General features: G+C 58.1%; 2 protein-coding genes across 7 annotated transcripts in view; one reads left to right on the top strand and one right to left on the bottom strand.

The window, feature by feature from the left end:
• The window catches only part of SOX13 (SRY-box transcription factor 13), a 45,385-nt gene extending 41,976 nt beyond the window's left edge, over positions 1–3,409 (top strand). For all 4 annotated transcript variants that reach the window (XM_080824116.1, XM_080824114.1, XM_080824115.1 and 1 more), the window contains 2 exons: positions 712–928; positions 1,534–3,409. In XM_080824116.1, the coding sequence (XP_080680242.1) occupies positions 712–928; positions 1,534–1,810 (494 nt within the window). In that variant the 3' untranslated portion in view covers positions 1,811–3,409. The remainder of the gene's footprint in view (positions 1–711; positions 929–1,533) is intronic.
• On the bottom strand, positions 91–24,004 carry ETNK2 (ethanolamine kinase 2). Of its 3 annotated transcripts, none has more exons than XR_013967992.1 (10): positions 23,567–24,004; positions 21,572–21,831; positions 18,542–18,664; positions 13,759–13,901; positions 13,118–13,201; positions 10,603–10,748; positions 9,156–9,229; positions 7,329–7,508; positions 5,297–5,399; positions 91–1,098 (listed from the first exon to the last, which is right to left on the bottom strand). XR_013967992.1 is itself a non-coding variant. In XM_080824118.1 (8 exons), the coding sequence occupies exons 1-8, from the start codon at positions 23,822–23,824 to the stop codon at positions 7,436–7,438; spliced, it is 1,161 nt and encodes a 386-aa protein (XP_080680244.1). In that variant the 5' UTR covers positions 23,825–24,004; the 3' UTR covers positions 6,297–7,435. The 3 variants fall into 3 exon arrangements, 1 of the variants encoding a protein (XP_080680244.1); XR_013967993.1 differs by lacking the exon at positions 91–1,098 and adding an exon at positions 3,064–4,007; XM_080824118.1 differs by lacking the exons at positions 91–1,098; positions 5,297–5,399 and having other exon boundaries at positions 6,297–7,508.
• Positions 24,005–25,671: the final 1,667 nt, after the last annotated feature.

The raw sequence follows: 25,671 nt of genomic DNA, 5'->3' as shown, positions 1-25,671 counted from the left end.
GCCCCTGATCTCTCCCTAATTTGTTCTGTTTGCCCAGACCCTTGGATCTCTGGCTCTGGCAGGAAACAGGAAGGACTGGTGTTTCTGGGCTATCATTAGAAAGGTCTTTTAATAATATATATATAATCAATAATTTTTACAAAAGTTTTAATTAAATCTCTACACCCAAGATGGGGCTCAAACTCCCAACCGAGAGTCAGATGCTCTCCTGACTGAGCCAGCCACTGCCCCAGTAGAAAGGTTTTTTTAAAATTCTAGGTCCTGACTGGAGGTCAAGGAGGGATGGAGGGCAGGTGGGGCTAGAAGTCACCCGTTGTCTTCAAGACAGAGCCCCCCATGTCTTGTCAACCAAGACATTTGACAAAGTGTTTTGTCTTAAGCAGGGGGCCAGGAGATTGTCTGTTGTTGGTGGCCTGGGGTTGACTGTTTTGTTTATGCAAATCATGCAGACCAGAGGCCTCCCAGAAGTTGCTCGGTAGTTGGGGATGTGAGTGCTGGGTGTATAGACACCAGTACACATGCCAGCTTCATTCATTCATTCATTTGCTCCTCGGACTCAAGGAGCACCTGTGTTGGGCCAGGTTCTTGCTAAATGCTGGCGCATAGATCGCCTTGTGGACTCACTTGGGGACCCAAGTGTCGGGGCTCCTGGGAGGTTGGGGAGGGTGGGCGGAGCCCTGCACTGACGGCCCGCCCCGGGGGCTGGGCCAGGCTCCCGCTGGAAGTCCATGACCAACCAAGAGAAGCAGCCGTACTACGAGGAGCAGGCGAGGCTGAGCCGCCAGCACCTGGAAAAGTACCCCGACTACAAGTACAAGCCGCGGCCCAAGCGCACGTGCATCGTGGAGGGCAAGCGGCTCCGGGTGGGCGAGTACAAGGCCCTGATGAGGACGCGGCGCCAGGACGCCCGCCAGAGCTACGTGACTCCGTGAGTCCCACGTCCCTGCGCTGCGAGGGCTGGTGTGGGGCTCCGGTCTGTTGGCCTGGAGCGCGCGTGTGCGTGGGCATCGTGTAGGTCTCCCTGCGCCCACCCTGTGGGGCTGCAGGGGTGTAGGAGATAGCTTTTGTTCCTGGCTGGGAGGGGCTGTCCACGTGTACCTGGAGGAAAACATGCATGTGAATCACAAGCTCCATGAAAAAATTCAGGGCTCCTAAAAACAAAGCTGATACTGTACAGGGAGTGCCTGACTTGACAGAAGCAAGTACCTTCATGGAGTCTTGTGAATGGAAACACAACTCCCCACCCCTCACCCCCCACCCCCGGGCATTTAAGTCTAACTGCCAAATGCCGGATTTGTACATGATTTGCTGAGAGTATCCGGGGAGCACGCTCGGGCCCTGAGACCACAGGTGTGTGCCAGTCTGTGGCTGACCATGAATGTGGCCGTGGGGAGGCCAGCCCTGGGGGCAAGAAAGAGCTGAAAGCACCGTGGTGGGGAGGGAGGGCACGCCCCAAAGTGGCTCAGGTGGTGGGGGCTGTTAGGGGGTGCAAAGTGAGGATCCCTCGAAACGTGCCTCTTCTCTGCCCTGTAGCCCCCAGGCCAGCCAGCTGCAGATGAGCTCCCCTGACGTCCTGTACCCGCGGGTGGCAGGCATGCCCTTGGCTCAGCCCCTGGTGGAGCACTACGTGCCCCGGAGCCTGGACCCCAACATGCCTGTCATCGTCAACACCTGCAGCCTCAGGGAGGAGGGTGAGGCCACGGAAGACAGGCACTCGGTGGCGGAGGGTGAGCTGTACCGGTACAGCGAGGACGAGGACTCGGAGGGCGAGGAGAAGAGCGACGGGGAGCTGGTGGTGCTCACAGACTGATCCTAGCGCGATGGGTGGGCCTGGCCTCCTCCCCCGCCCTGGGAAGACCTGGCCCTCAGCCCATGGGTGCAGCCAGCCGGCCTGGACTCTGTTGGTACTTGGACTTGGGCCTGCTGGGGAGAGGGGCACAGCTGTGCACTTGTAGATAGCCTCCTGGGGGGAAATGCCCTCCCCACCACCCCTGCGGCCGTGCCCAAGGAGCTGCTGGCCTTGCTGGGCAGGACCTATAGGGTGCTCTGGGGCTGAGCGCCTCGGCCCCCAGGGCTCATGGCCAGCGGACACTGTAGGACCCTCCCCTCCTGCGGGTCTCCTCACTCCAGAGGTGTGGCAGCTCCAGACCTGTCCCCCTGGGGCCACATGCTTTGTTTCCATTCTAGTCCTGGCTGGACCAGCCCCTATAGGACCAACACCCTCCCCCATCACACACCCTGCCCCCCTTCCCAGATTGCTCCTCTATCCCAGGATCACTTTGTACTTTGTGCAAAAAGGTCTGGCTGTCCTTCGCTGTCTTGATCTTCTGCCAAGCCTGTGGTGCCTCTGGCTGCTGTGTTGATGCGCGCGCGTGTATGTGTAGGTGTGCGCACACGCGTGTTTCCATCTGTTCACTCATTGCACAAGGGATTTACTGAGCGCCTGCTCCGTGCCAGGCACCGTTGCTAGGTTCCTGTGGGTTTGTCTCTCGATGCCACTCTTGCTTCTCTGGGGGCCTCTGCGTGCTTCACTGTCCCCAAATTGCTACCTCTTTGTCAGTCTGGGTGTCTCAGGTTCTGTGTGTCCTGTGTATGTTTCTGTCCTCATTTCTCTGCAGGGCTGTGCTTTTCTCCCTTTCTTGGGGTCTGCCTCTGCCCTTTGGACCCCGCTGGTCAGCCCCAGGGCCCACCAGCCGCCCTGATCTCCCCCTGCCTGTCCCTTCATTCCCTCCCTGCCTCTCTCCTGCCGGCTGGTTCCCACAGAGCCATTTTTAGCTCCGAGCAACATGGGAATGTGCTCAGCCTCCAAGGGGTCTTAGTGCCCCAGTCCCTGGTCCCGGCCTGAGTGCCGGGAGTTGGGAATAGGATTGATGGCGCCCCCCTCCTTCCTGACAGTTGACGGAAGCCCTGGAAAACCAGGGCTGCTCCTCATGGCAGCTGGTGAGTGGGCAGTGGGAGGGGGCTCCCCGTTCTCGGGCTGGTGAGGGGGAAGACTGCCCCTCCCACCTGCCTGCTCCTTTCCCCTCCCTCACTCACTGGGGAAGTTGCCTCAGCTCCTGCTCACAGGGACAAGTTGTTTCCCTAAGAAAAACCGCACTGGCACCTGACTCCAAAGATCCAGAACAGCCTTTGGGTCAGGGTGGGAAGGGAACCCCAAGCCCCACAGAGGCAGTTGTGGTGTCTGTGCCAACCCCCTCCCCCAGTCACCTTCTCTTCCTCGCCCCCTCCCTTCCCTTCAGCCCAACTTCTCTCCAGGCTGTTTCTTTTTTTATGACTATAAACATAGATAGTGCTTTATTTTGTTAATAATAAGATAATGATGAGTAACTTAACCAGCACCTTTCTCCTGTTTACACTTGGGGAATTTTTTTGTTTTCTGTTGGCATAATAAAGACAGACCATTTCAGAATCTGGTCCTTGTGAGTGGGGGACCTGGGAGGCTGGCCCGGAGCCACAAGTCCTCTAACTGGGCTGCTAGCCCAGGCACCACTGCCCCCTTGTGGCAACTCCCCAGAACTTCGGGTGTGGGATCTGGGAGCCAACCTCTGAGCCTAGTGAAGCCCAGGCCAAGCCTTTGGAGGGAGAGATGCCTCCCAGAGAGCAGCCTGCACCCCGAAGAAGACGCTGCCCCTGCCTCCAGGAGGTAAGCTAGACTTCCCCACACATTGGTCTACCCCGGTCCTAAGAAGGGAGGCAGCAGGGAGAGCACCATAAGCAGTCAGGAGGCCACTGTGGCCCCGTGGCCTTGGCGGGGGAGGCGGGTGTCAGGTCTCCCCTCTGGGTTTCATCCGAGGTTAAGCCTTATCCGTAGTCCTTACCTCCTTTTGGAGAAGGAGCCCCATGAAAACCTAATGAAAGCAGTGGACCCTTCTCCCAGGAAAGGGCTCCCATGCATGCCCCAGTCCATTTAGGAGCCCTCCAGGATACTAATGAAGCAGGGTTGCCAGTGATGTGCTCCAGGGCTCTGTGACCTTTGTTTTGAATGAGGATTTCAAACACGTAAGGCACTAAGAGAAATAACAGCCCATTAGACTTAAAAGGGCTGATGACAAACCAAAACTCTCAAAGTGCTTGTTAACAACTATCAATAAAAAGACCAACTTTTTATCAGACATCAATCCCATTGTGTGGAATGGGGGCAGCAAAGCTGAAGGGTAATTCTAGTGGAAGAGTGAGACCTGGGTCAGATTAATAGAGGTTGTGTGTTCTTAACCGGGGAGATAGGAGAGGGTGGCGGTGAGAGAAGTTAGGTGTGCTTCATTCCAGGGTCTCGGGAGTGAAGACTCCCCCAGGAATTACTAAGTCCTGGCTGCTGGCCTTTGCTCCTAGCCACACTCCCAGAGCTTCTCCTCTTAGCTCAGGTGGACTTACAAGCACAGCCCAGCCTCCCTGACCCCCCAGGGAAAGACGCAGGTGGTCCTTGGGAAGATGAGCGAGGCTGACTGCAGCGCCTGCCCTCTCGTGGTCATGGGGAGCATTGCTCACTTTAACTTGGCACTGACGTCTTCCACCAGACTCCACTACCTCCCACACTGTGTTTCTAACCAAATCAGGGCCGTCTGTCAGGACACTCCCAGCCAGGCTCACCCTCATCCCCTGCCAGTCCTGAGTTCCTCTCACTTCCTCTGTGGCCTCGGGAGACTGGGGCCAAAACCATTCTCCCTCCCACTCTAGGAACCCTTGTCCTGCCCTCATGGAATCACATACTCTGGATCCTTCCAGGATGGACAGTGCCCTCCATGAGGACTGTTGGTTGGTGCCCTGGAGCCCTACCCCTTCTGCCCTGGGAGAGGCAGGATAGGGTCACGTAGGCGATGAGGCCAGGAACAGAAGGTCCTGGTCCTTTCCGGGAAGCCTGGGGCATTCTCTGCCCTCTCTGTGCCTCCTGCAAAGGCTGAGCTTCAGACCCCAGCAGAGATGAACCTCTGCCCTGGTGTGCTTTGGCTAGAGCTCCTGTAGAGCCCACGCACCCTCCCCTTCTGCCCCCCCCTTCCCCGCGGAGTTGCTGAGGCCTGGTGCTTGGAGCAGGGGTGAGGGGAGCTGGTTAGTCTGGGGTGGCAGTGAAAGGAGAGATAGGACTCCAAGCTTTGAGGGGGAGGGGTGTCCTAAACTACCCCTCCCCCCACCCTGCCCCCACCTGTCCCCTCCCCCTGGAGCTCTGGAGGAATGAGGATGTTTTCTCAAAGGCAATGGGGTGGTGCCTGCAGGTTCGCTCCTTGGGTGCAGGTGGTGGCGGGGGGCCGTAGGGGCACAGGATGGTACCTGGGGGGCCCTGTCCCAGCCATTCCCTGCTCACCACTGCAACACTGTCTCCAACGCTGTGACATCAAGGCCCCAGGAGGCTGGAAACGAAGCTGCCTTCGCAGTGGTTATTTCTGCCCTCAGCTCCAGAGGTGGATCTGAGAGGAACAAGGAGGGTGGGCACTGCCCTTTAGTCCACGAGAAGGCCCTGCCCACGAGCACCTGACCCCATGGTACCCTGGAGGGGCCCTGCCTGCCCAGCCCTGGCACCATCACTAGGCCAGGCGCCCCCCCTCTACATCCTCTCCCGTACCCTTCCTGGGCTCGGTACAGCTACCCCGGGGGGGCCCCCCCTGGCCACACTGGATCACCGTGACCTTGAAGGCCCCAGCTGCTGGGTCTAGCTCTGCTCCAGCGGTTGCCATGGCATCCGGTACTTTTGCCGGCAAAAGCCAAACAGCCGGAGTCTACCTGGCAGGCGGCCACTGCTCTCCCCGCTCTTCAGGGTACTGGGTACCTTCTGGCGGGCCCTGGAGGCGGCGCAGCGGTAGCAGCCCAGGCCGCCAACGGGGGTACCCTGGCTCTCCTTTGAGCTTCCCTCTGGCCTTCTGAGAAAGTTAACAGATTCGTTCCAGAAATCATCCTTGCCTGCTCTCTAGCAGAGCAGCACCCCCTCCCCCTCAACAGCTAGGAGCCAGACCCGGGGCAGGAAGAAATCCTGAGTGCCTTCCCCCAGGGTCTCTTGCCCAGTTACCACCTGGCAGAGCCGCAGTTGGGCTCCCTTCCCCAGTAGCAGTGTCCTGGACTCCCCTTATTCTAGCAGGATGGGCAGAGGCAGAGAGTGGTGAAAGCACTAGCTGTGCCCAGGCCTATCCCGGACCAGGAGCACAGGCCTCATGAGCCAGGTGCGGAGGGTGGGGGAGGAAGAGTACAGCCCCAGGGAACCCTGGAGAAGCGGGTGCAGCCACCCCTACCCCCCACTGTGGGAGAACTAGTCCATTATACCCTCTATGTCAAAGTCAAATCCTCACCATCGGCACTCAGACACAGAGTGGTCCAGAAATGGCCATTTTAATGCAGAAAACCATGATAATTTACAAATGAATCACTTTTCTAGGCCAGAGCCTGGAGGCTGTGAGGGCAGAGGTGGAGGAGGCCTTCGAGAGAGTCGGGGACCAGGACCGGCAGCTCAGCACCTTCACGACCCCTCCTACCCAGGCTCTTGGCCGCCCGGCAAACCCCGAAGTCCCTAGCCCCAGCCCCTTGACTCCCACTACTCATTTCCTAGCGGGAAGTCTTTGAGCCAACCTCAGGACAAAAGGTGAAGAGGGAGAGACAAATCCTTGGAAATGAGGGCCTGGAGGGCAGGGGAGGAAACAAGGTGGGAAGCTGCTGCCCACGGTGGCCACCCCACTCTGGCCAAGCACAAAGCAGAGCTCGGCTCTGGAGGCCCAGGAGGGCACCACTCCCTTGCCTTCCCTCCCAGCAGGTGGCAGAGGGACAGAACACAAGCACAGAGCAAAAAGGGGAGGGGAGGGGAACACAGGTCCCCGGGGCAGAGGTTTGGGAAGGGGCGGTTTGATTGGATCTGGCTTGGAGAAAGGGAGGGGATCTCAGATGAGGTGGCTTTGGGGGTGCCGTTAACCCTAGTTCTAGATCATTCCCCCCAGATATGTACATCCATCTGTCAGAGTTGGCATGATGCTGGTTTGGGCTCATCAGCACCTCCCACGTGGGGCGTGCAGGGGGAGATGGGCTGGAGGCTCAGGGCACTGGAGGTAGAAAGGAGCCCTCCCACCTCCCCCTTTCCCCAAGCCAGGAAGGTCGAAGACACATCTAAGGCAGCCCCGATTCCAGCGTGGCCTAAGGCCAGGAATACTGGGCTTCCCAGGGGTGGTTGTGGTCCAGGCCCTGGCTGACTGCAGGCACTTCCCCACCCCCCACCCCCAAATCTGGCATGGTGAAGGGGACCCCCAGAGCTGGGTCCTATCAGCCCCTCCAAACAAAAGAACGTGGTCTCCAGCAACATCCATGGGGTGGGGACGGGGGCTGGCAGCAGGGGTGGGGCCTTCCCCCTGGACACCCACCTGTCCCCTCTCCCACCTTGTCCAAGGGGGAGGACCCCAGAGCAGGACCGAGCCCCGGAGAACGGGTCTGGCCGGGCAGGTGGGTAAGGGAGAGATGGGGAAGCTGGTCACTTTGGCATCTCCAAGGCTGACACTTGAGGCTTCACCTTGAAGTACTGATGGAACCGGATCACTGCGTACCTGCGGGAGGGAGAGCAAGGGAGCCTGGCTGAGAAGGCAGGCCAGGTGGGCCCGCCCGGGGGGGGGGGGGGGGGGGGGGACTCACGCCGTGAGCAAGTTTCACCAGCTCCACCCTGGGGCAGGCGGATGTTTGTTTGCTTGTTTTTTTTTTTTTTCTTAACTTCCAACTATTTTATTTTTCTTAGATTAGACTGGAGCAGCCCTTTCCCCCATTTTTTTTCCCCCCAGTTCAACAGTGTAAAGTACACTTACATCTTTATAAACAGCCCTCTAAGACTTTTTCAGTTGGCAAAACAAACTCTGTACCCATTAAACAGCAACTTCCCATATCTCCCCACCCCCCCAGCACTTGGCAAAAACCACTCTAGTTTTTTTTTTTTTAAATTAAGTAACCACACCACATGTGGGGCTCAAACTCCTGACCCCGAGGTCAAGAGTCACAGGCTGTACTGACTGAGCCAACCAGTCAAGTTCACAGAACTTGACTAACTCAGTTACATAAGTGGAATCCTACAGTGATGGTCTGTTTGTGACTGGCTTCCGCTTAGCAGGTCCTCAGAGGTCCCATGTTCTAGCACGTGACCTGGTTTTCTCTCTTTAAAAGGCTGAGTAATACTGCCTCGTGTGTGGAGACCACCTTTGTTTCCCCAGTCAGCCCTCATGGACGTGGGGTTGCTCCCGCCTCTGGGCTCTTGTGATCAAGGCTGTCGACATCGGTTCGCACCTCTATCTCTGACCCCCTGCTTTCGACTCTGGCTGCGCACCCAGTGGTGAGAATGCTGGATGGCCCAGGAATTCTATTTTTAAATTTTTGAGGGAGCTCGGTATTGTTTTCCCCAGCAGCTGTGCCCTTTTATGTTCCCGCCAGCAGCGGCCAAGGGTTCCGATTTTCTACATCCTTCCCGATGCTGGTTTTCTGTTTATTTGATAAACAGCCATCCTAAGTGTGAGGGGAGATCTCAGCTGTGTCTTTGGCCTTTTCTCCAGTCGCTGTGAACATTGTGAAGTCAGGGTAGTGTCTCCTTCCCAGCTGAGGGTGGGTGGGTTGGGGGCGGACAGGGCAACAAGACGAGACCAGAATGGAGAAAGGCTAGACCACATGATTCCTGGTCCTTGAGGCCCTGTGTACCTGAGATGATGGAGCCAGGAGTCAGTACTCGAGTACGGACCCGGGGTCAACCCTAGTACCTCACTGGAGGAGGAGCTGGGCCCGATACCCCAGGCAGTAAGTGCTAAACCACCTGAGTGGCCTGAGAGTCACTTCTGCGCTCCGGAAGACCTCTGTCCCCTCTGCCATAAAACGAACACTTCTTTCACCACCAGGCTCCATGGCTAAGACCAGTGGCTGCAGAGCTGGGGGCAGTGAACTAGGTTGTAAGATGTAGGAGGGAAAGCGAATCTGCTATGAAGCATGAGGGGAAGGTTCGAGAACTTGTGCCTACTTTCAGCGTGGTGCTCTGGGCTCGGGTGTTTCCCCTAGAGTGGTGACCCCACTGGATATGGGGTGGCTGGAATGGGGACAAGTTAGCAGAGCAGAAGAAGGGACTTTGGATGTTGTCTCTGGACTGTCCTTTGCCCCCACACCCTTGGCTTGAGCTACTCCTTTCCCCCCACTCCCCACCGCCCCAACTCGCCCTCTGCACTCACCTGAGGAAGTCAAAGTCGATGGTGGAGAACTGGTTCTGGATGAGGGCCCAGAGTGCCCAGAAGAAGTGAGATGCCTGGAAAGGGACCAGAGTAGGTCAGCAAGGCAACCACTCCTGTCAGGAACCCCACGGAGCCAGTCACTGGTCAAGTCACTGGTCAGCGTTTGGGGGCTTCACTCCCTTGAGAAAAAAGCGGAGCTCTACCTGCCCCAGGTAGGGGTCCGAGGGATGGTGCTTCTAACGCTAAGCATAGCTCCATTCCTGGCATCTCCCCTGTCCAGGGGAGTCTCCTGGGGCCTTCAAGACCAAGGCCCCAGGATGAGATGAACCCCTGCCCAGTCCCATCAGGAGGATCCCCTTAACTGACATCCTCCACCCCCTTTCCCTCTTCTGTCTGGAGGTGGGCTGGGTTGGGAAAGGAGTGTAGGTGTGACAGCACGAGGCCCTGAGTCTGGGCTCTAAGCCTTGAACTGCTCCCCCCTTGACCAGAGGAGCCCTCAGGACCAGACAACCCCAGGCTCAAGAATCCAGAGCCTGCTCCCAGCTGTCCCTGAGCAAACAGTGGTGACATCATGACTAGCCCGAGTCAGGGCTTGGCTACATAGCACCTACCTCCACTTTTCAGGACTTCAGGGGGCATATAGACAAATTAGCAAAGTGTCAGTGATGACATGAAAACATTTAGCAAGATGCAGGTCTAAGTGGAACAGTTAAGAAGAAGAACCTGGTAGGAAATCAGTTTTGTGCCAATGAGGAAAACAGGAGAGGTAATCCAAAATGACAGGTAAGTAAAGATTCTACGTAAGCTCCATGCCGTATTGTGAAATTGAGGGCAGTGGACCTGTCGTCTTGCTTCTGCGAGGCTGACGGTAATAAGACTAGTTAGCAATCCCCTGGGCACACACCGGAGGAGACTGGCCATGAACCAGGTACCCTGGATGAATGGCACTCCAAATCGAGAACTGACAGCTCGGTAATTTGAGCAGGAAGTGCGTGATGGGAGAGACTTATATGCAGTTGAGTCAGTGGCGGTCGTTAACAAGGAGGATTGAAACTGACATTCTTTATCTCCTCCAAAGGCTTAAAAAAAATGAGATGCATTTAACTGCAGCATGAAAGGCTAAAGTTAGACACTAGAGAGAATTACTTGTCCAAAGGAGAGAACTGCTAAAACAGGAAGCTGGGCTCTTTTTTTCAAAGTCTTTCCCTAGGAAGGAGAGACTTGGATAGGGAAATGCAGGGAAGAGGGCACCTCCATATTCTGGGGATGCCCAAGAGGACTCTTCCCAGACCTCACTTCCAGGGTGGGGGTTCAGGAGCGGGGGCTGGGGTCTCAGGACCTCACCTCTCACCCTGACCTCTGCTTCCTTTGCCCTGGGCTGTCTGAGGAGCTGGGGGTGGGTCCTTCCCTCCCCGCCGCACCACCCCACTCCTGCGAAGGCACTTACCAAGGCGAACTTGTTGACTTGCACGTAGAGCCTCTCCACCTCCCTGGGGGTCACGGCCATGCCCTTCTGTGCCTGTAGGTAGTAGTGCAGCCACTGCAACTGGGTCTCCCGGCTGGGGTAGCGGCAGTAATCCACCTCGTTCACACCTGAGGGGGAAGCGGCCACACGGCAGTGGCTGAGAGGTGGGCCCACCTGGGGCGGGGGGGCGGGTGGACTCCTCCAGCTCACCGGTATCCCCTGTTCCCCTCGAAACCTTTGTGTGCGTCCTGTGGGGCTGTGCCTAGGAGTACATTCTCTCTACCACCAAACTTATCCAGTGTGGGGAGCTGGGGGTGCTGCTTTCCGTGGGATGGAGGAAAGCCGAGGCAGACTGGTTGCAGGGCGAGGCATGGTCTGACACGGTCTGTCACGGTGTGACAGGGACCCCTAAGACAGCATCGCTGTACCCCTGTGCCCTTCAGAGCAACTATGGCCCACGGGAGGTGCTTGGCCACAGCACCCCGCCTGGGGCCGCCTCTTCGATGGGATGCAGACCAGTGAGCCCCGCACAAGGCCTTCCCACCCACAGGCCAGAGTCTCCCATCTAGAAGCGTGGGTCTCTGCCTCCTGAACCAGTGTTGAGCTGGCTCCTTCAAAACATCACCCAGGGAGCTTGGTAAGAAGTTCCCAGGCACCTCTAGCCCCCTGTCCAAATCTCCAGATGACTCAGAAATGCAGCCAGGCTTGGAACCCTGGACTGGGTGGCTTCCATTCCTTCTGGTCCTGCCCTTGAGTCCTCGAGCTGCCAGCCTGCCCAACGTACCCCAGCCACATCCCTGGCCCAGTGGCAGAGGCTGGCCTTCGAGCTGGGACAGAGAGGTGCAGTTCACTTAAGACAGAAGCAGGGCCGCCCTGCCCATGGTTTCTTCTCTTTTCCTCCCTGTTCTTCCCAAGCTCCCCTCACTTCTGGAGAAACACACTCCATCTCCTGGGGTCCCAAGAGGATGGCTGAGAAAGAATCCTCTGGTGCAGGTGTAGAAACCCCCAGAGAGCAGGAGCTGCTCCCAGGCAGCCAGGGAGAGGGGAGGTCAGGGATGGAACGCTCACCTACTGCCTCCCAGCACTGGGTCTCCCTGCTCCCAAGAACCCAGGCAGGAGTGCTCCCTCCCCAGCTCCGGGTCTCCTTCCTTTACAACCTGAGAGCACAATGCAATCTGGAAAGGCCAGCGGGTCTGGCAGCTGAGCGCCCACAGGCCCAGGGCCCTGCCCAGCTGAGGCCCCACTGTCCCTTGGGTTCTTAGATGCCACTGGTGGCCATCCTGGGAAGTCACACTCTCAGGTACAATGAGTGCTTGACAGACCCAGTCACCTGGGCTTCTCAAAGGGACACAATTGGCCAGGCTTAGGCTGGAGAGTGGCCGAGGCTGGGACAGGTACGTGGTAGCTTGACAGCTGGACTGGGTGTGCCTCACCTGTCCTGCGCCCCAGGAGCTGGCCCCATTCCCCTGAGCACCCCACACTACTCGATGTCCCTCCAACCCCAGTGTCCAACTCCATCCCTGAGTTGCCTCTCTGGGCCCATCAGATCCTTTAACAATGAAGCTCTCAAGCCGGAAAAACCTGCCTGGCTTCTTTCACACAAATGCTGCCATTGTACGGCCTGGGCCTTTCCTCAACTGGCCAGCACAGCCAGACACCCCTCATCCAACTGCCGGCCTCCTTAGCTACCAGAAAGCTTCCCTGCCAAGTACCAGTGAACACCAGTAGGAGGCTTAGCATGTGCTCCTCTTGTGTGTGGAGCTCATGCTGATGAGAAGAAGTAGGTACAGTTAATACCTCCACTTTCCAGAGGCCCAGAGAAGGTAAGTAACCAGCCCCAGGGTCACACAGCTAGTAAGCCTCAAAGCCAGGGTTTGAACACAGACAGTCAAGTTGCAGAGTGTATGCTTTTAACGAGTTCCACAGAGATTCTCCTCGGGGCACGAGCTTGTTCTGCTCCTTCTCTGCACGCAGGACCCTTATGATCATGCAGGCAGTGCTGGGCAGAAGGCAGCCTGACCAAAGGGATAGGCAGAGGCTGTGCTTGGCCCATGCCAGCCCGTCTACCAGGGGTAGAGGAAGGGGGCTTTTTCTTAAAATTTTTTAATTTTCTAAAGTAATCACCCGATGTGGGGCTTGAACTCATAACCCCAAGATCAAGAGCCACATGTTCTACCGACTGAGCCGGCCAGGCCCCCGGGGTCTTTTTCTAACTCACATGCCAAGCCCGGGATCCTAGGGAGGGGACATTGTCCTGATGAGTACCCAACTGCCCGATGGGCTGGCAGGGGTCTGCTCTGTGTGCGGGTCCGGCCTCACCCATGAGCCTTGGAGCCCCCTCATGGCAGGCTGTGCCTCCCCTCCCTGAGCTGTGAGATTTCGGAGGATGAGCTGTCACGCCTTCCCCGAGCGAGGGCAGACCCCCGCCCCCATCCTCACCCCGGACCTGGCACGAGAAAGTATCTTGGACCGAGACAAATAACAATACCCTTCTCACCTGCAAACTCGTTGAAATGGTTGCCAATGTCAAAAGCTTGGTAGTTGTAGCCGGCGTACTCATAGTCAATGAACCGCACGTGGCCTGTGAGAGAAGAGAGCGGCGATGAGGGTGGGAGAGGGAAACGGGGCCCGGTCAAGTCCCCACAGACCAGAATGCCCCAGTGGCGGCAACCCAGCCCAACCCACCCTCCCTGGGGGTGCCCTGGAGGCTGTTCGTTTGTCCCCCTGCCCCCCAGCTGTCCGCACACAGGTGGGTACTCAAGACATCTGTCCTCCGCGTGGCTGGGGACCAGAGGTAAAGGTCAGGGCTCCCCAGGGGTGGAGCGCTCATGAGGCACACAGAAAGGTTCTGTCCCTAGGAGGGCCCGGGCCACCCCAGACGTCCTCAGAAGCCCAAAATATTGCAGCAGGGGGGATGGCTCAGGTGGCCTCACACTGAGGACCTCCACAGACCACGGCATAGATCTCTTCCAAGTGGAAATTTATTTCCTTCTCCCTTTTCTTAAGTTAACTTGAGACCTAAACCGGAAGGTCGCCTTTTGCTCACCCCAGGGCTGGTCTGAGCAACGGCAGCCCGAAGGCCACCAATCGCCAGGGTGCCGCCCAGCTGCGGCCCAGCCAGAGCCAGGGCAGGCATACCTTTGGTGCTGTCGTAGATGATGTTCTTGCAAAGCAGGTCGTTGTGACAGAACACCACAGGGGAGTCCAGCTGCGACAGGTGCTCCTTCAGCCAGGACAGCTCCTGCTCCAATACCTCCACCTTGGGGACATCTACGGAAAGGCTGGGGAGCGGCAAGAAAGGAGACTGGTGAGGGGGAGGGCTGACAGTAAGACAGGCGCTGGGCCTGTCGCTACCTGTTCCTGCAGGGGACCCCTGGCCAAATGGGCCGCCCTTTAGACCCTCACCTTTGTTGTTTGGCACTAAGACGTCCTGATCTCCTGACTTCCTGCAGTTACTCTAAGCAGCTTATTCAAACACGGGTGTAAAAGCCTTTTGCAAAGCACATACATCCCTGATCCAACAGTGTCCCTGCTACTTTGTGAGAGGGCGGGGAAGGTGGCACAGGAAGGACGGGAGGGGACAATGCCTGTCTGCACTCAGCTGTTCCAGAGGAGAACGAGGGCAGAGGTGTGCTCTCTAAAACAAGACTGGGGAGGCCTCACAGTGCCCTGCAGAGGGGCTGGAGCATAGACACTCTTGGTCCGTCCCCCTCCTCCTCCAGCAGCTGGTGTCACAGGTGGAAAGGCCCAGAGAGCTCATAAAGGCTAACTTCTCATCTCACAGAGAGACCACTCAGGCCCACTGAAGGAAGCAAACAAACTGCTTCTTGGGCTCACTCCTCCAAGACCAAAGGAATATTAAGGACTTTCAGTCGAGCACTTGCTCTGTAGCTCCCCAGTGAGTGACTTGTCCCCTGCATCCTGACCTAGGAGCATGTGTGTCCTTGTCCCAGACCACACATGCATGGGCAACTTGCATGCAGGAACACAGATGACAGAGGCCACTCCTCTTTCTGCCCTACTGCTTCCCATGGTACCTAAGGCCTCGCTGCTGAAAGAAACCTGTGTTGAGGAATGAATGAATGAATGAATGAATGGGTCCCTCCGTGCTGGGAGCAGAGGCCATGTGGAGGCTGTTGAGGGCACACTGTGCTGGGACGCTCTGAACTTTGGTCCCCAGGAAGCACACAGGCCTGTGTACACTGAAAAGCCAAACAGTTAGCACAGCCCTTAAAATCCAGAACCACCAATGGGTGGAGGGGAGGAGGCTGGGGTTTTATCTCCTGTTCTGTCTCCATGTAGCTCCTGTTTGCTTTCTCACCCGGGGCAGCCCGAGTATGTGTGGGAGGATGAGCGTGAGATCCGTCCTCCCCATCCTCCCAAAGGATGCCCCGTCCCCTCGTCACACGGCCTGGAGGCCAAAATGTGGCAAAGAGCATTCAGCGACTAAGGCGTCCCCCCATCCCCCCGGGAAAGGCTGAGCGGCAGTCTCCCTCCCAGGCTTTGAGACCGTCAAAGCTGAAGAGGATCTGAGGCCTCTAGTCCAAGTTGTCAAGGAAATAGAGGCTCAAGGAAGACAGAGGCCTTCCGGCTTCCAGATGTTTCTTGCACAGCTGAACCCTCTTCCCCCTCACCTAAGGGAAGCGGCCCTCAGCCTGTCCACGGATGCAAAATCAAGCCAGACCTCCGAACTTTGAGGGTCCCGGTGCCCCTCAGAGGCTCTGCACAGGCCGCTCTGAGCTGGGGGGGAGCCTGACGGGGCTGATCGGGGGACGCCTTCCTTTAACCTCACCGGAGTGTATCTGGGTCGACCGATCTACATAAACGCATTTCAGTCTTGGCTCTCCTTAAGAAGATACCCTTCAAGATTTTTTTTTCTTGGTCCAAGACCATCTAAAGATAAGAATTAGGAGGCCTCCTTTGGTTTGCCCAGGTCTCAGCCTGAAAAACACGTCTTTGACATCTAAGATACGTGCTGCCCAGGCCCTGACCGCCGCCTGACCCCCACCTTACCCAACCCCAAGGCCACGCAGATGGCTACTGGAGGAGCCATCCAGGCCTTCTATCTCCCTGGGCAGCCTCCCTCAGCTGCCCTGCTTCCCGCCCCGGGCCACTTGAAAGCCCGCCAGCTTTGCTACCTTCAGCCCTGACACCACTAGACTTTCTCAAGGCTATGGGGTTGGTAGAATAGTAACCGCCACCGCGTCACAGAAACTGTCACACCCCAGGCAGCCTGCTGCTCCTACTCCCCAGTCCCTCAGAGGCAGCAGAATGAGGGTGCAGGGTCCCCCCACCCCATCCCAGGGAAGCCTGGAGGTTCCTGATGAAAACACTGCTGCTTGGGGCACCTGGGTGGCTCAGTCAGTTGAGTCTGCCGTTGGGTCGTGATCCCAGGGTCCTGGGATGGAGCCCCATGTTGGGCTCCCTGCTCAGTGGGGAATCTGCTTCTCCCTCTCCTTCTGACCCTCCTCCCCACTCGTGCTCTCTTTCTCTCTCAAATAGATAAATAAAATCTTAAAAAAAAAAAAAAAAGAAAAGAAAAAGAAAAAAACACTGCTGCCTACCAAATGTCCCCACAGCTCTCTGGATAGGGGCAGATAGAAGTACCTTCTCCCACAGCAGACTAAGTGTCCCAGCTTCCTGGCTCGTCGCCTTTGCCCTGATACCACACAACCCATCTGCATCTCCTCCTGGTCCCCCGAAGCAGGGACCACCCCCACCCTCTACGCCCAACCAAACACCAAGGCCACCAAATCTATTCCCATAGGGTCCATGACACACCTGCCACTGTCCACCTACCCCCCACCCCCACCACCACCATGAAGCTGCCCATGGATCTTGCTCATTCTTCCTGAGTGGGTCGCCCTACCTCCAATCCCTACCCCCACTTCCCCAAATCCCACCCGACTCTGTCCCTTACAACACCAGAGAGCCTTCGTCCTAAACCACAGTCATGGTCCCTGCCTGGCTCAGAGGCCCCCGCGGTGACTTCCCACTGTCTGCTAAACAAAATGTTGGCTCCTTAACCTGGCTTCAAAGGGTCCTCCCAGTCTAGTTCCACCCCACCTCTGCACCCCATCACCCACAGCCCTTCCCAATCTCTCCCGAAGGCCCATTCCAGCCACCCTCATCCACTTGCCACCCATGAGCCAAGTGAGTTCACACCGTCTCTGCAGGCCCAAGCGGCCTCACTTCCCAGCTCTGCCCCTCCTGCCTCTGCCAGGAAGACCAGCCCTGGTTCTCCCACCCTACATGCATTATTCACCCTGCCTTCTTTTATCACTATGCAAAGGCAGGTCTTATTTACCCAGATGGTTCCTAAGCTCCTTGAGGGCAGGGCCAATGTCACGTCCATATTTTTCATTGTTTTAAATCCCTGTTGATGTTTGTGAAAGGCAGGATTGACTCAGTCAGTGGTATTAGACTGTGACTAGAGCTCCCGAGTTGCATCTCGTCCCGGTGACTGCTCATCACTGCCCCACTCGGGGCAGCTTAGGTCATTTAGGTCAGGCACTGTCCCTTAAAGAGGCTCTGAGAAGTTAAACAGCTCAACTTGCCAAGGTCAAAGGTATGACAAGAGCAAAGGTGGTCAGTCAGTTCTTCAAGGACCATTCCACTTCCAACAAGGTCACCCCTGAAGGTTACATGGTAATAGTACAAAGGACTGGACTCTAGCCCTTGAGCTGCCACTGACCTTGGGCAAGTCCCATCCCTTCTCTGGACCTCAGTTCGTCCATCTACCAAATGAAAGTGGTGGGCTACACGACAGGAGGGCCCTGTTGACTCAGACACCCCAGGGTCCTGCTCTCCATGTGCTGTTTTAGCCCTAAGGGATAGGCAGTCCTTGTCCCAGAGATAACATTTGGCATCGAAGGTCTGAATGTGGGCCATCCTGGACAAATAGTCCTAAAGCACGGCTTGATAATCATTAAGTGGGAAGATCCAGATAAAGTCACGTGTCTGTGTGTGTGTGTGTGTGTGAGAGAGTGATAGAGACACATGATTGGGATAGAGTTAATTATTGTCTTGTCATCTTAGAGGAGGGAAGGAGATACCCTACTCCCATGAACCTTTAGAACAAGGGAGATGTTCAACCCAGCAGGGTACATGGAGGGATCAGAGACTCACTACTGCCTTTCCCTGCAGGGGTGACACACTCTTCTCTCCAACTCTCCATGCCTCCTCCAGCACTCAAGGCTGTGCTGGGGAGAGCCAGGCAGCCAAAGGCTAGAAGGACTCTCAGGTTGCTGGCTGGAGAGCCTCGATGTCTGGGAGCCCGGTCTTCCCTGGGGAAAGGCACTGTCGGGATGGGTGGAGTACCAATCCTTGGAAAGGGCAGTGAGGAAATGGTAAGCTGTCAGTGTGAACAAGGTGAGAAGCAGGGCCCCCAGGGGCATGTGGGGACAAGAGCGTCTAGGCAAGTAGCAAGAGTCTTGATGTCCCAAGGGCTTGTCAACTGACAAGCTGAGTTTTGACTGTGAACTCGGCCTCACCCCATTCTCAGGGGCCAGGCTCTCCCTTCTGGTTGCTCAGAAAGCAGCTTAGGTAAAAAGGGCCCCGCGCTAGGAAACAGATCCCTGCCCCACGATGAGCCCCACATCCTGGGTCAAGCCTAGTCTCTGAGCTTCAGTCTCCTTTAAGTAAAGGGGGAGGCACAGTTCCCAACCCTCGTCTCTACCACAACCAGAGACTCAATGAGACACAAGCGCACAGGCGTAAACCTGTGGACCCAAGTTCCTGAGATTTGGTCGATCAGCCCAGCTCTGCTTGGAGATGGAGACTCAACAGTCAGGACCTAAGCCCCTCAGCCTCCAGGGGGGTGGGGGTGGGGGTAGGATGCAGCCCAAAGGGTGAGTGGAGGAGGGATCCCATGAAGGCAGCAGAGACAGGGGCAGCCTTGAACCCTCCCAGATCTTTGTACCTGGGGTTGATCTCGTTCTTCACAAGGGTGAAATAATTGTGCATCTTGTGCCAGAGGGTGGGCTTGGGCAGGCTGCCGTTGGCGTGGATGGTGTGAATCTTTGCCATTTCTAGGGCGATTAGCCTACACAGAAAACAGGAAGGGGAGAGGATCAGCGTGGGGCAGGCCCATCCCAGCTCAGCCCCTCCTGACCAGAAGAGGCTCGGACAGGGTGACGACTGGGGCCAGCCAGAGGGCTGAGTGTGGGACAGCTCTTTGAGGGACTCTCACTCCTGTGGGAGGAAGGTCTGAAAATGACGTCAGGCCTCTAGCCCAGCAGCGACTTTTCCAGAACCATAGCTGGGGCTGCTTCAGGGAGCAGGAAGGCAAAGCTGCCGGCCACTGGCCACGGGTCAGTGACCCTGCCCCACCCCAAGGTCGTGTACCCACAGCAGCCCCTGAGGACAGAAGGATCACCTGGGGATGGGGGCAGTGGCCCTCCTCCCTCCGGGGACTCTGATCCATGCCCGCAGGGCACCGAGGGAATGAGGGGGGTGGTGATGCCTGGCTGGGAAGAAATGCCCGCCTCTTATCAGCCTGGCCAAGGTGGGGAGGGAAGCAGGCTGGCCCAGGGCAGCCCTTTCCTCAGCCGCAGGGAGTTGATGCTGGCGGCTGGGTGCCAAGGACGCAAAACAAACCAGCATTCTATTTTCAAGTTCTCCTGTGGACATCATCCAAGGTCCCGGGAGAGGAGGAGGGGGCGGTGGGGAAGAGGGCTGGGAGAGGGCGGGGGCGGATGGAGGGCTGACCGGTCAGAGAGGGAGGGCCTTGATAAGGACCCCAGCGTCTGAGGCCCTGCATCCCAGCTGGGCTCCCCCAGTCCTCTGCCAGCTCTCCCTTCTGGAGCCCCACCCCCAACCCGGCTGCCAAGCCTCCAACATTCAAGCTTCCTTCGCCTCTGCCTGTTGCTCGAATAATAATCACTGGGAAAGACAACAAAGGCATTGGCTGTTTGAAACCTTGTTACTGAGCTGTTCCAGGGACACCCCTCCCCTTGCCAGGTCCTGGGAAGGGGCAGGCCATCACCTAACAGGATAGCAGGGCAGGCTAAGGTCTCTTCCAGAAGCCCCCCCAGGCTCCCACCTCCCGAAGGGCGGAGGGGGCAGGGGGCGTGGCAGCCACGAGAGAGTGAGCGCAGAAGGCTGTGCTTTCAGAGGCTAGAGGCCCCGGGAGCAGGAGGGAGCCCGCCAGGAAAGAGACCTGACACCCAGGCCTTTCCTTCCCGAAGGAAGATTCCGACTAGAGCATGAACAGAGCGTTTCCTTGAATATCAATAGGGCTGTTGTCTGAAAAAGCAATGGAAGTAACCTCAACACTCAGCATTTTTGTGCTGCAAAGCCTCACAGAGGTTGGGAGGTGGGGTTCAGGGGAACATGAGGCCGTGGCTCCCCAAGGCCGCCTCCTCGCCTTTCCCTCAGAGATCCACCTTCCCCTGAGAAAGATAACAGGCTATCCTTGGAAAATCATCAGGGAAGAGCCTACCTCCTACACCTATCCCAGTTTCTGGCTCTCCCCCAAGTGTAAACTTGTTATCGAACCCACAACCATCTTCAATCTTCCTGATGGTAATTGTTTCCACGAGAGCACAAGGATCGGCACCACCTTCCCAGAGGTGGCCGGACACTGGGAGTGACCCAGGGACAACGTGCCAGTATTCGAGCTTATTTACACAAGACTGAAGGAGCGCCAGCAGCGTGGTGTGGGAGAAGCCAGCCCACGGTTCCCTGGGCCCCCACCCTGCTCTGACCGCCTGCTCCCAGGCAGGACACTCAGCAGGAGCCAGAGAAGACCACTGGACAGGTTTGTACGTCCCCCTAACTCCAGACAAAGACACACACACACAGATACGACATACAACTCGACATACAACATAAATACCCCAGAGCCTGACCAGCCCCAGAGGGAGCACTAGAGGGAAGGCATCTCAGAGTCCCTTCTAAGTCCCTGGGGGGCCCATCTGTCTCCACAAATAGGGACAGGTGCACTTACTTGGGATTAACTAGGTAACAGGTGAGGAAGCAAAAACTTCTTGGTCTGCTCCCTAGATGACCCTTTACTGTTTCACCTGGGTATCTGGAAAGCACCTTCTCCTTGGCAGGGGAGGGGGGGGGATGGGACTGAACCGGAGGATCCCAGGCTGCCCCCTGTACTGCTGTCCAGGATCAGGAGTCAACCTCGGCCTGCCTAGGGACCTCGCTTGGCCAGAGGGCTCTGCACGCAGCAGTGGCACAGGAGGGCGGGCCTGACCTCCGTGCCCACAACGGTTAGAGAAAAGGCACTAAGGGCTCCTCTTTAGTTCTCCCCCTTCCAGACCTCACAGAGGCAACCACAGTGCTTAAAGTTTAAGTCCGCTTCCTGGGTGCTACACATCCAGGCATTGGGAGGGGCTCCCAGGGGATCATGGGTTCTGGTGAGCCTCGGGAAGGAAGCCTTGGCAGCTTCCCAAATCTGGGCTCCCACTTTGTCGGGGAACCTGGACGGAGCTCAGACTGGGGGAGGGCCGGTGTCTCTCTGGGCTGCTAAACCCAGGCTCCCCCTGGATAGGGCCCATTCTCCTAGCATGCCTGAGCTCCTGGCAGGAGGGGAGGGGCAGGAAATCCTGGGCGCTCTGGGGATTTGGCTCAGATTTCATTTCCAAGGCTTCAAGATGTTTCCAGGTCAGACGTGGGGTGGGCAAAGGGCGGAGACATGAAGCCAGGAAGCAGAGCCCTGCTGCATTTAGGGAACCAGATCCTTTGGTCCCAGGTTCACCAAATTCTCACTTGCCTGAGAAGCAGGTCACCTTTCCAGCGGATGCCACTGAAAATCCATACAGACCGACGGCCCCTCTCTGCAGAGCAACGCGTGCACACACACAAACACACATTTTCGTGCAATTTCAGGAAGTTCACAGACCTTATGACTCATTCACGGACTCCACTCTATGCCAAGGAAGTTGGCCAAGGCTTGAGGAATCGTGGAAATGAATGGTAACCCGGGCCACCTTCTCACCTGAAGAGCCGGGGCTCCCGGATGTGCTCGGGTCCCAGGGCCATGCCCCTCATGTACTCATAGCACAGCCCATTCTGGAAGGTGCAGTAGAGTTTGGGGGCGCAGCCATGTGCTCGCAGCAGCTGGAAGTTCCTGACCTCATTCTCCCGGTCCACCAGCAGCTCAGTGCGCTCCCCGTACACCCGGACCAGCACGCAGTCCCGCATGTCCTCCTCCACGTAGCAGGCCACCAGCTTGTTGGTGATGCCATCAGTGAAGCGCTGGCATGGGGAGGGGGAGCACAAGGGCGTGTGGGGCAGGGTCTCTGTTCTGGCCCATGGCTCCCCACCTCCAGCAAGGGGTGCTCATTTGCATGCCCAGCACAACCATGCAGAACCCTGCCCCACCATCCTTTGGGAGCTCAGCACTGTTCTTAATGCTTTACCCTCCTCAGTGCTTGGGAGAGACTGAGTTCTAGAAGAAAACCTCAGCCCAGGCACCCTCACCTCTCCTGGGTCCGCTTCTAGCAGATGGGATTTGGCAGTAGAGGAATTTCCACACTCCTTGGTGGGAGAAGCCCCCTCCCCGCTTCTTACCCTCCATCCCTGAAAGAAATCTCTATGGACCAGATTGTGGCCAGGGAGGATCGGGAGTTGCCCAGGACAAGTACATCCTGACCCAGCTGCCTCTCACCCTCTGCCCGGCCCAGGGCTCTTTGCTGCACCCCACGCCCCATCCAGCCAGGGTGGTGCAGAGTTTACGGAGGCTGGAACTCAGCCGAGGGTTTTAGGGGTCAGAGCTCCTTAGAGCCTCTGAGTTCCAAACCAGAAGAGACAAGAGGCCATGGGCTGGGGTGGGGGAAACAGACTAGACTTTCTGGGTATGGTGACAAGGAGGACTGAACCATGGAATTGATGGGACACGGTGTGACAGAGCCAGTGGAGGCTTTAGAGGACATCTGAACCAATTCTAGGTGGGGAAACTGAGGCCCAGAGAGGGGAAGGACTGGCACGTAGCATGTTCCATCAGTGCTGAAATTAACCTCAGACCTGCTCAATGCCTTGTGGGTCTTACAACTGAAGTGCGTCTTTTATTTCAAAAATGCTACCCACCCATCTTTCCCCCAAGAGGTGTCTGTCAGCCTCTGCACTGGGGTGGGGGAAACTGGCCTCTCCCCACCCCGAAGGCCCAGCAGCAGGGAGCCCCTGCCACTCCAGAACTAGCTGCAGGTGCCCAGCTCCGGACTTCTTCCTCCACAAGCAGCTCCCAGAGGGGCTGGCAGGGGAGGGTGAGCAGGTGAAGACCCTTTAGAGGATGCAGATCAGCTGGGGGGTCTGCCCGAGGCTCCTCAGTGGGAAGCTCTGCCCACATCTGTGTCCCAGAGAATGTGCCCAGCTGGGGATGAGGAGGCCCCCCTATGTTGGGGTGCAGAGCCTGAGCCTGGGGCGACGGGGAGGGTTTCCATCAGGCGCAGGGGCCCTGGGCTAAGCTGGAATTCCACGCGGTGGCTCTTGGGACCGGCTCAGAGCCTGGAGACTTTGCTCCCACCACGGGGTAGAGAAGGCAGGGATGTGTGGATGTGTGTGTGTGTGTGTGTGTGTGTGTGGAGGTGGGGGGCTCCCTTAAAAGTTCCTGCCTCCTCAGGTTTCAGCGCCGGCCACGCGCTCCTCGGGCGGCTAGGGGCACCGGCGCGCGGCGACAGGGGGTGGGGCCCGCGCGCGCAGCATGCTGACGGTGGGCAGGTGGACCTCCGGGCTGCTCACGAGCCCCCGGGAGGAGGGGGGTGTGGGGACCAGGGGAGGGGGTGGGTGGCCGAGGAAGGTGGGAGCCTGGCTCTGCTTGGGGACCAGAACAGATGGAGCAAAATACACACCCAAACCACCATTGCAACCCTGCCCTGCACAGCGGCCGCGCACCCCTGGGACCGCCACCCGGAAGGATGCACGGACAGACGTCCACGCATCCCCGCTCCAGCCCCGACAGGGCCCCGGCGCGGCCCCGCGCCCCCTCGGCTACCTTGGTCCGAACTTGCTCGGGCTTCCAATGCGGCCGCAGCTCCTGGATGAGGCGCAGGGCGCCCGGGAGGATGTCGTCCTGGTCCACGGATATGCCGAAGCAAGGGACGGCGGCGGCCCTCGGGGCGCCCGGCGGCTCCCGGCAGCCCGCGCTGGCCGCCGCCTTCTCCTCCATGCCCCATGAGCACTGCGGGCACGGCGCCTGCCGCCGCAGGTAAAAGGGCGAGCACGGCAGAGGAGCCGAAGGGGGCACAGCCATTCCCAGCAGCCCCACCCCCTCGGAACCGCCGCGCGAGCGCTAGCCCCTGCGGGGGGGCCCGGCGCGGCGGTGGGAGTGGTAGAGGAGGGGCCAGGGGAAGTCCATGACTCAGGAGCCCGCTGCCCGCTCCGATCGGCGCCCGAAGCCGACCCGGGAACGCCGTGGCCCGCCGCGATTGTGACATCATCACGGGCGGCGGGCCGCGGGGCGGGGGCCCGGGAACGCCCCCGCCCCGCCCCCGCCCCGGCCCGCGGGCCGCCGCGGGCTCCGCGGCCGCCGCTACCTGGAGCGCGGGGCGGGGGTGACGCCCTCGGGGAGGCCGTGACGCCGGGGGCGGGGCCTGGGATCGCCCCGCCCCGCCCGCCCCGCCCCCACCCGGGTCCCAGGCCCAGCAGCGCGGGGATCGCTCCCCGGCCTCTGAGCCCGCGCGATGGCCTGCCTCCTTCCCCTTGCATCGGCGCGGGCCGCTCTCCCTGGGCGGCCTGGGGCAGGGCCGGGGGAGGCCTCTTCCTGCGCCCCGGTTCCAGCCTAGTGGATGGAGATCTGGCTGCCACCAAGAGGTCGGCTTGAACTCGCCCACCTGTGCCCCAGGTCCCCGCTGGAAAAGGAGTCCCCCGCTGCATCTCAGAGGCCCTTCGCCCTTCTCTGCAGGGAGCTCCCCAGACAAATCCTAACCCACCCCCCCACCCCCTGCCCAACGCATGTATTAGGTGGAGAGGTGACATTGGGTGATGCATGTGGAGGGGGGGTGTACGAATGGGAACTAAGATCGCTGGTCTTCAGCCCGGGTGGGAGAACTCTCTCAGCCCCATCCAGAAAAGTGCCTACAGAGAAGGGGCCTTCTTCTATTTCTCCAAGTCGTTCCTTTGGCCTCTTCAGGAACCTCTCAACCACAAGGCCCCTATCATAACTGCTGTCCAGAATCCAGCGCTGCCCACCGGAACTTCTGTGATAGTGGAAACGTTCTATATCCGTGCTGTCCAGCACAGTGGCCACTAGCTAGCTACATGTGACTGCCCAGCACTTGAAATACAGCTAGTGTGACATTCGACTTATTTTCAATTTTAATATAAATCGCTCTATGACACTATCGTATTGGACAGCTCAGGAGACGGGGAAGCCTGCCTATTTCAAGGTCACGGAGCCCCAGGACATAGACCTGGAAAGGACACTGACTCCAGCTCTGCCTTTTTGCAATGAGGAAATAAAGGCAGGCTGGCAAGAGAACTTAGAGAATGGGGCAGGGGGTCCCCGGCTGGGATCCAGGATCCTGAACACAGACTCATGCTCTTGGCTTGGGGCGGGGACCCTGTCTGCAGCTCCTGCCTTCGGGCATCTGCTCTAGAGGAGCCCCAGGGTCCCACACAGTCCCAAGGGGTTGCAATTCTGGAGCTATGAGGTTTGCCAGGGGCCTGGTTGGGCCACCCCGTGCTTCACCCTTTTTGGTCAAAAGAGGGGTGAACAGCTACCGCGAAGGGGGCCAGTATCCACAACTTTAGGTCGGTGCTGCTTCTCATTCCCCGACATACACACCCCAGGCTGGTCGCCCAAGGAGTAAGAGTGGGAGAGGACCTTAGCCTGTCGCGTTCCATGTCTGTGAGAGGGGGGACAGCTGTGTGTGTGGTTGTGGGCTTGTGCATGTGGGCCCCTCTCCAGGGCACGTGCGGCTCTGTATCTGTGAAGGTACACCTGCATGGGTTAAGGGCCCCCCGGCACCTGAGTCATATGGGCTGGATTCTAATCTTGACATGTTTCAACAAGCCATCTTGGTCCCATGCCTTCTGTTCTCTGAGCCTCAGTTTCCCCGCATGTACAAAGGGAGTATCAGTCAGATCTCTGGTGTTCCA

Source organism: Martes martes (genome assembly GCF_963455335.1).
Source record: "Martes martes genome assembly, chromosome: 15".
NCBI lineage: Eukaryota > Metazoa > Chordata > Mammalia > Carnivora > Mustelidae > Martes > Martes martes.
This window is presented reverse-complemented; position numbering and strand designations above follow the sequence as displayed.

Excerpts from the sequence above, each read along its gene's own strand:
- ETNK2 (XM_080824118.1), bottom strand. The coding sequence starts at position 23,824 with ATGGCTGTGCCCCCTTCGGCTCCTCTGCCGTGCTCGCCCTTTTACCTG. Across the intron at positions 21,832-23,566 it reads CCGAGCAAGTTCGGACCAAG|CGCTTCACTGATGGCATCAC; the intron begins GTAGCCGAGGGG and ends TCCCCATGCCAG. Across the intron at positions 10,749-13,117 it reads CCATTTCAACGAGTTTGCAG|GTGTGAACGAGGTGGATTAC; the intron begins GTGAGAAGGGTA and ends CTTCCCCCTCAG.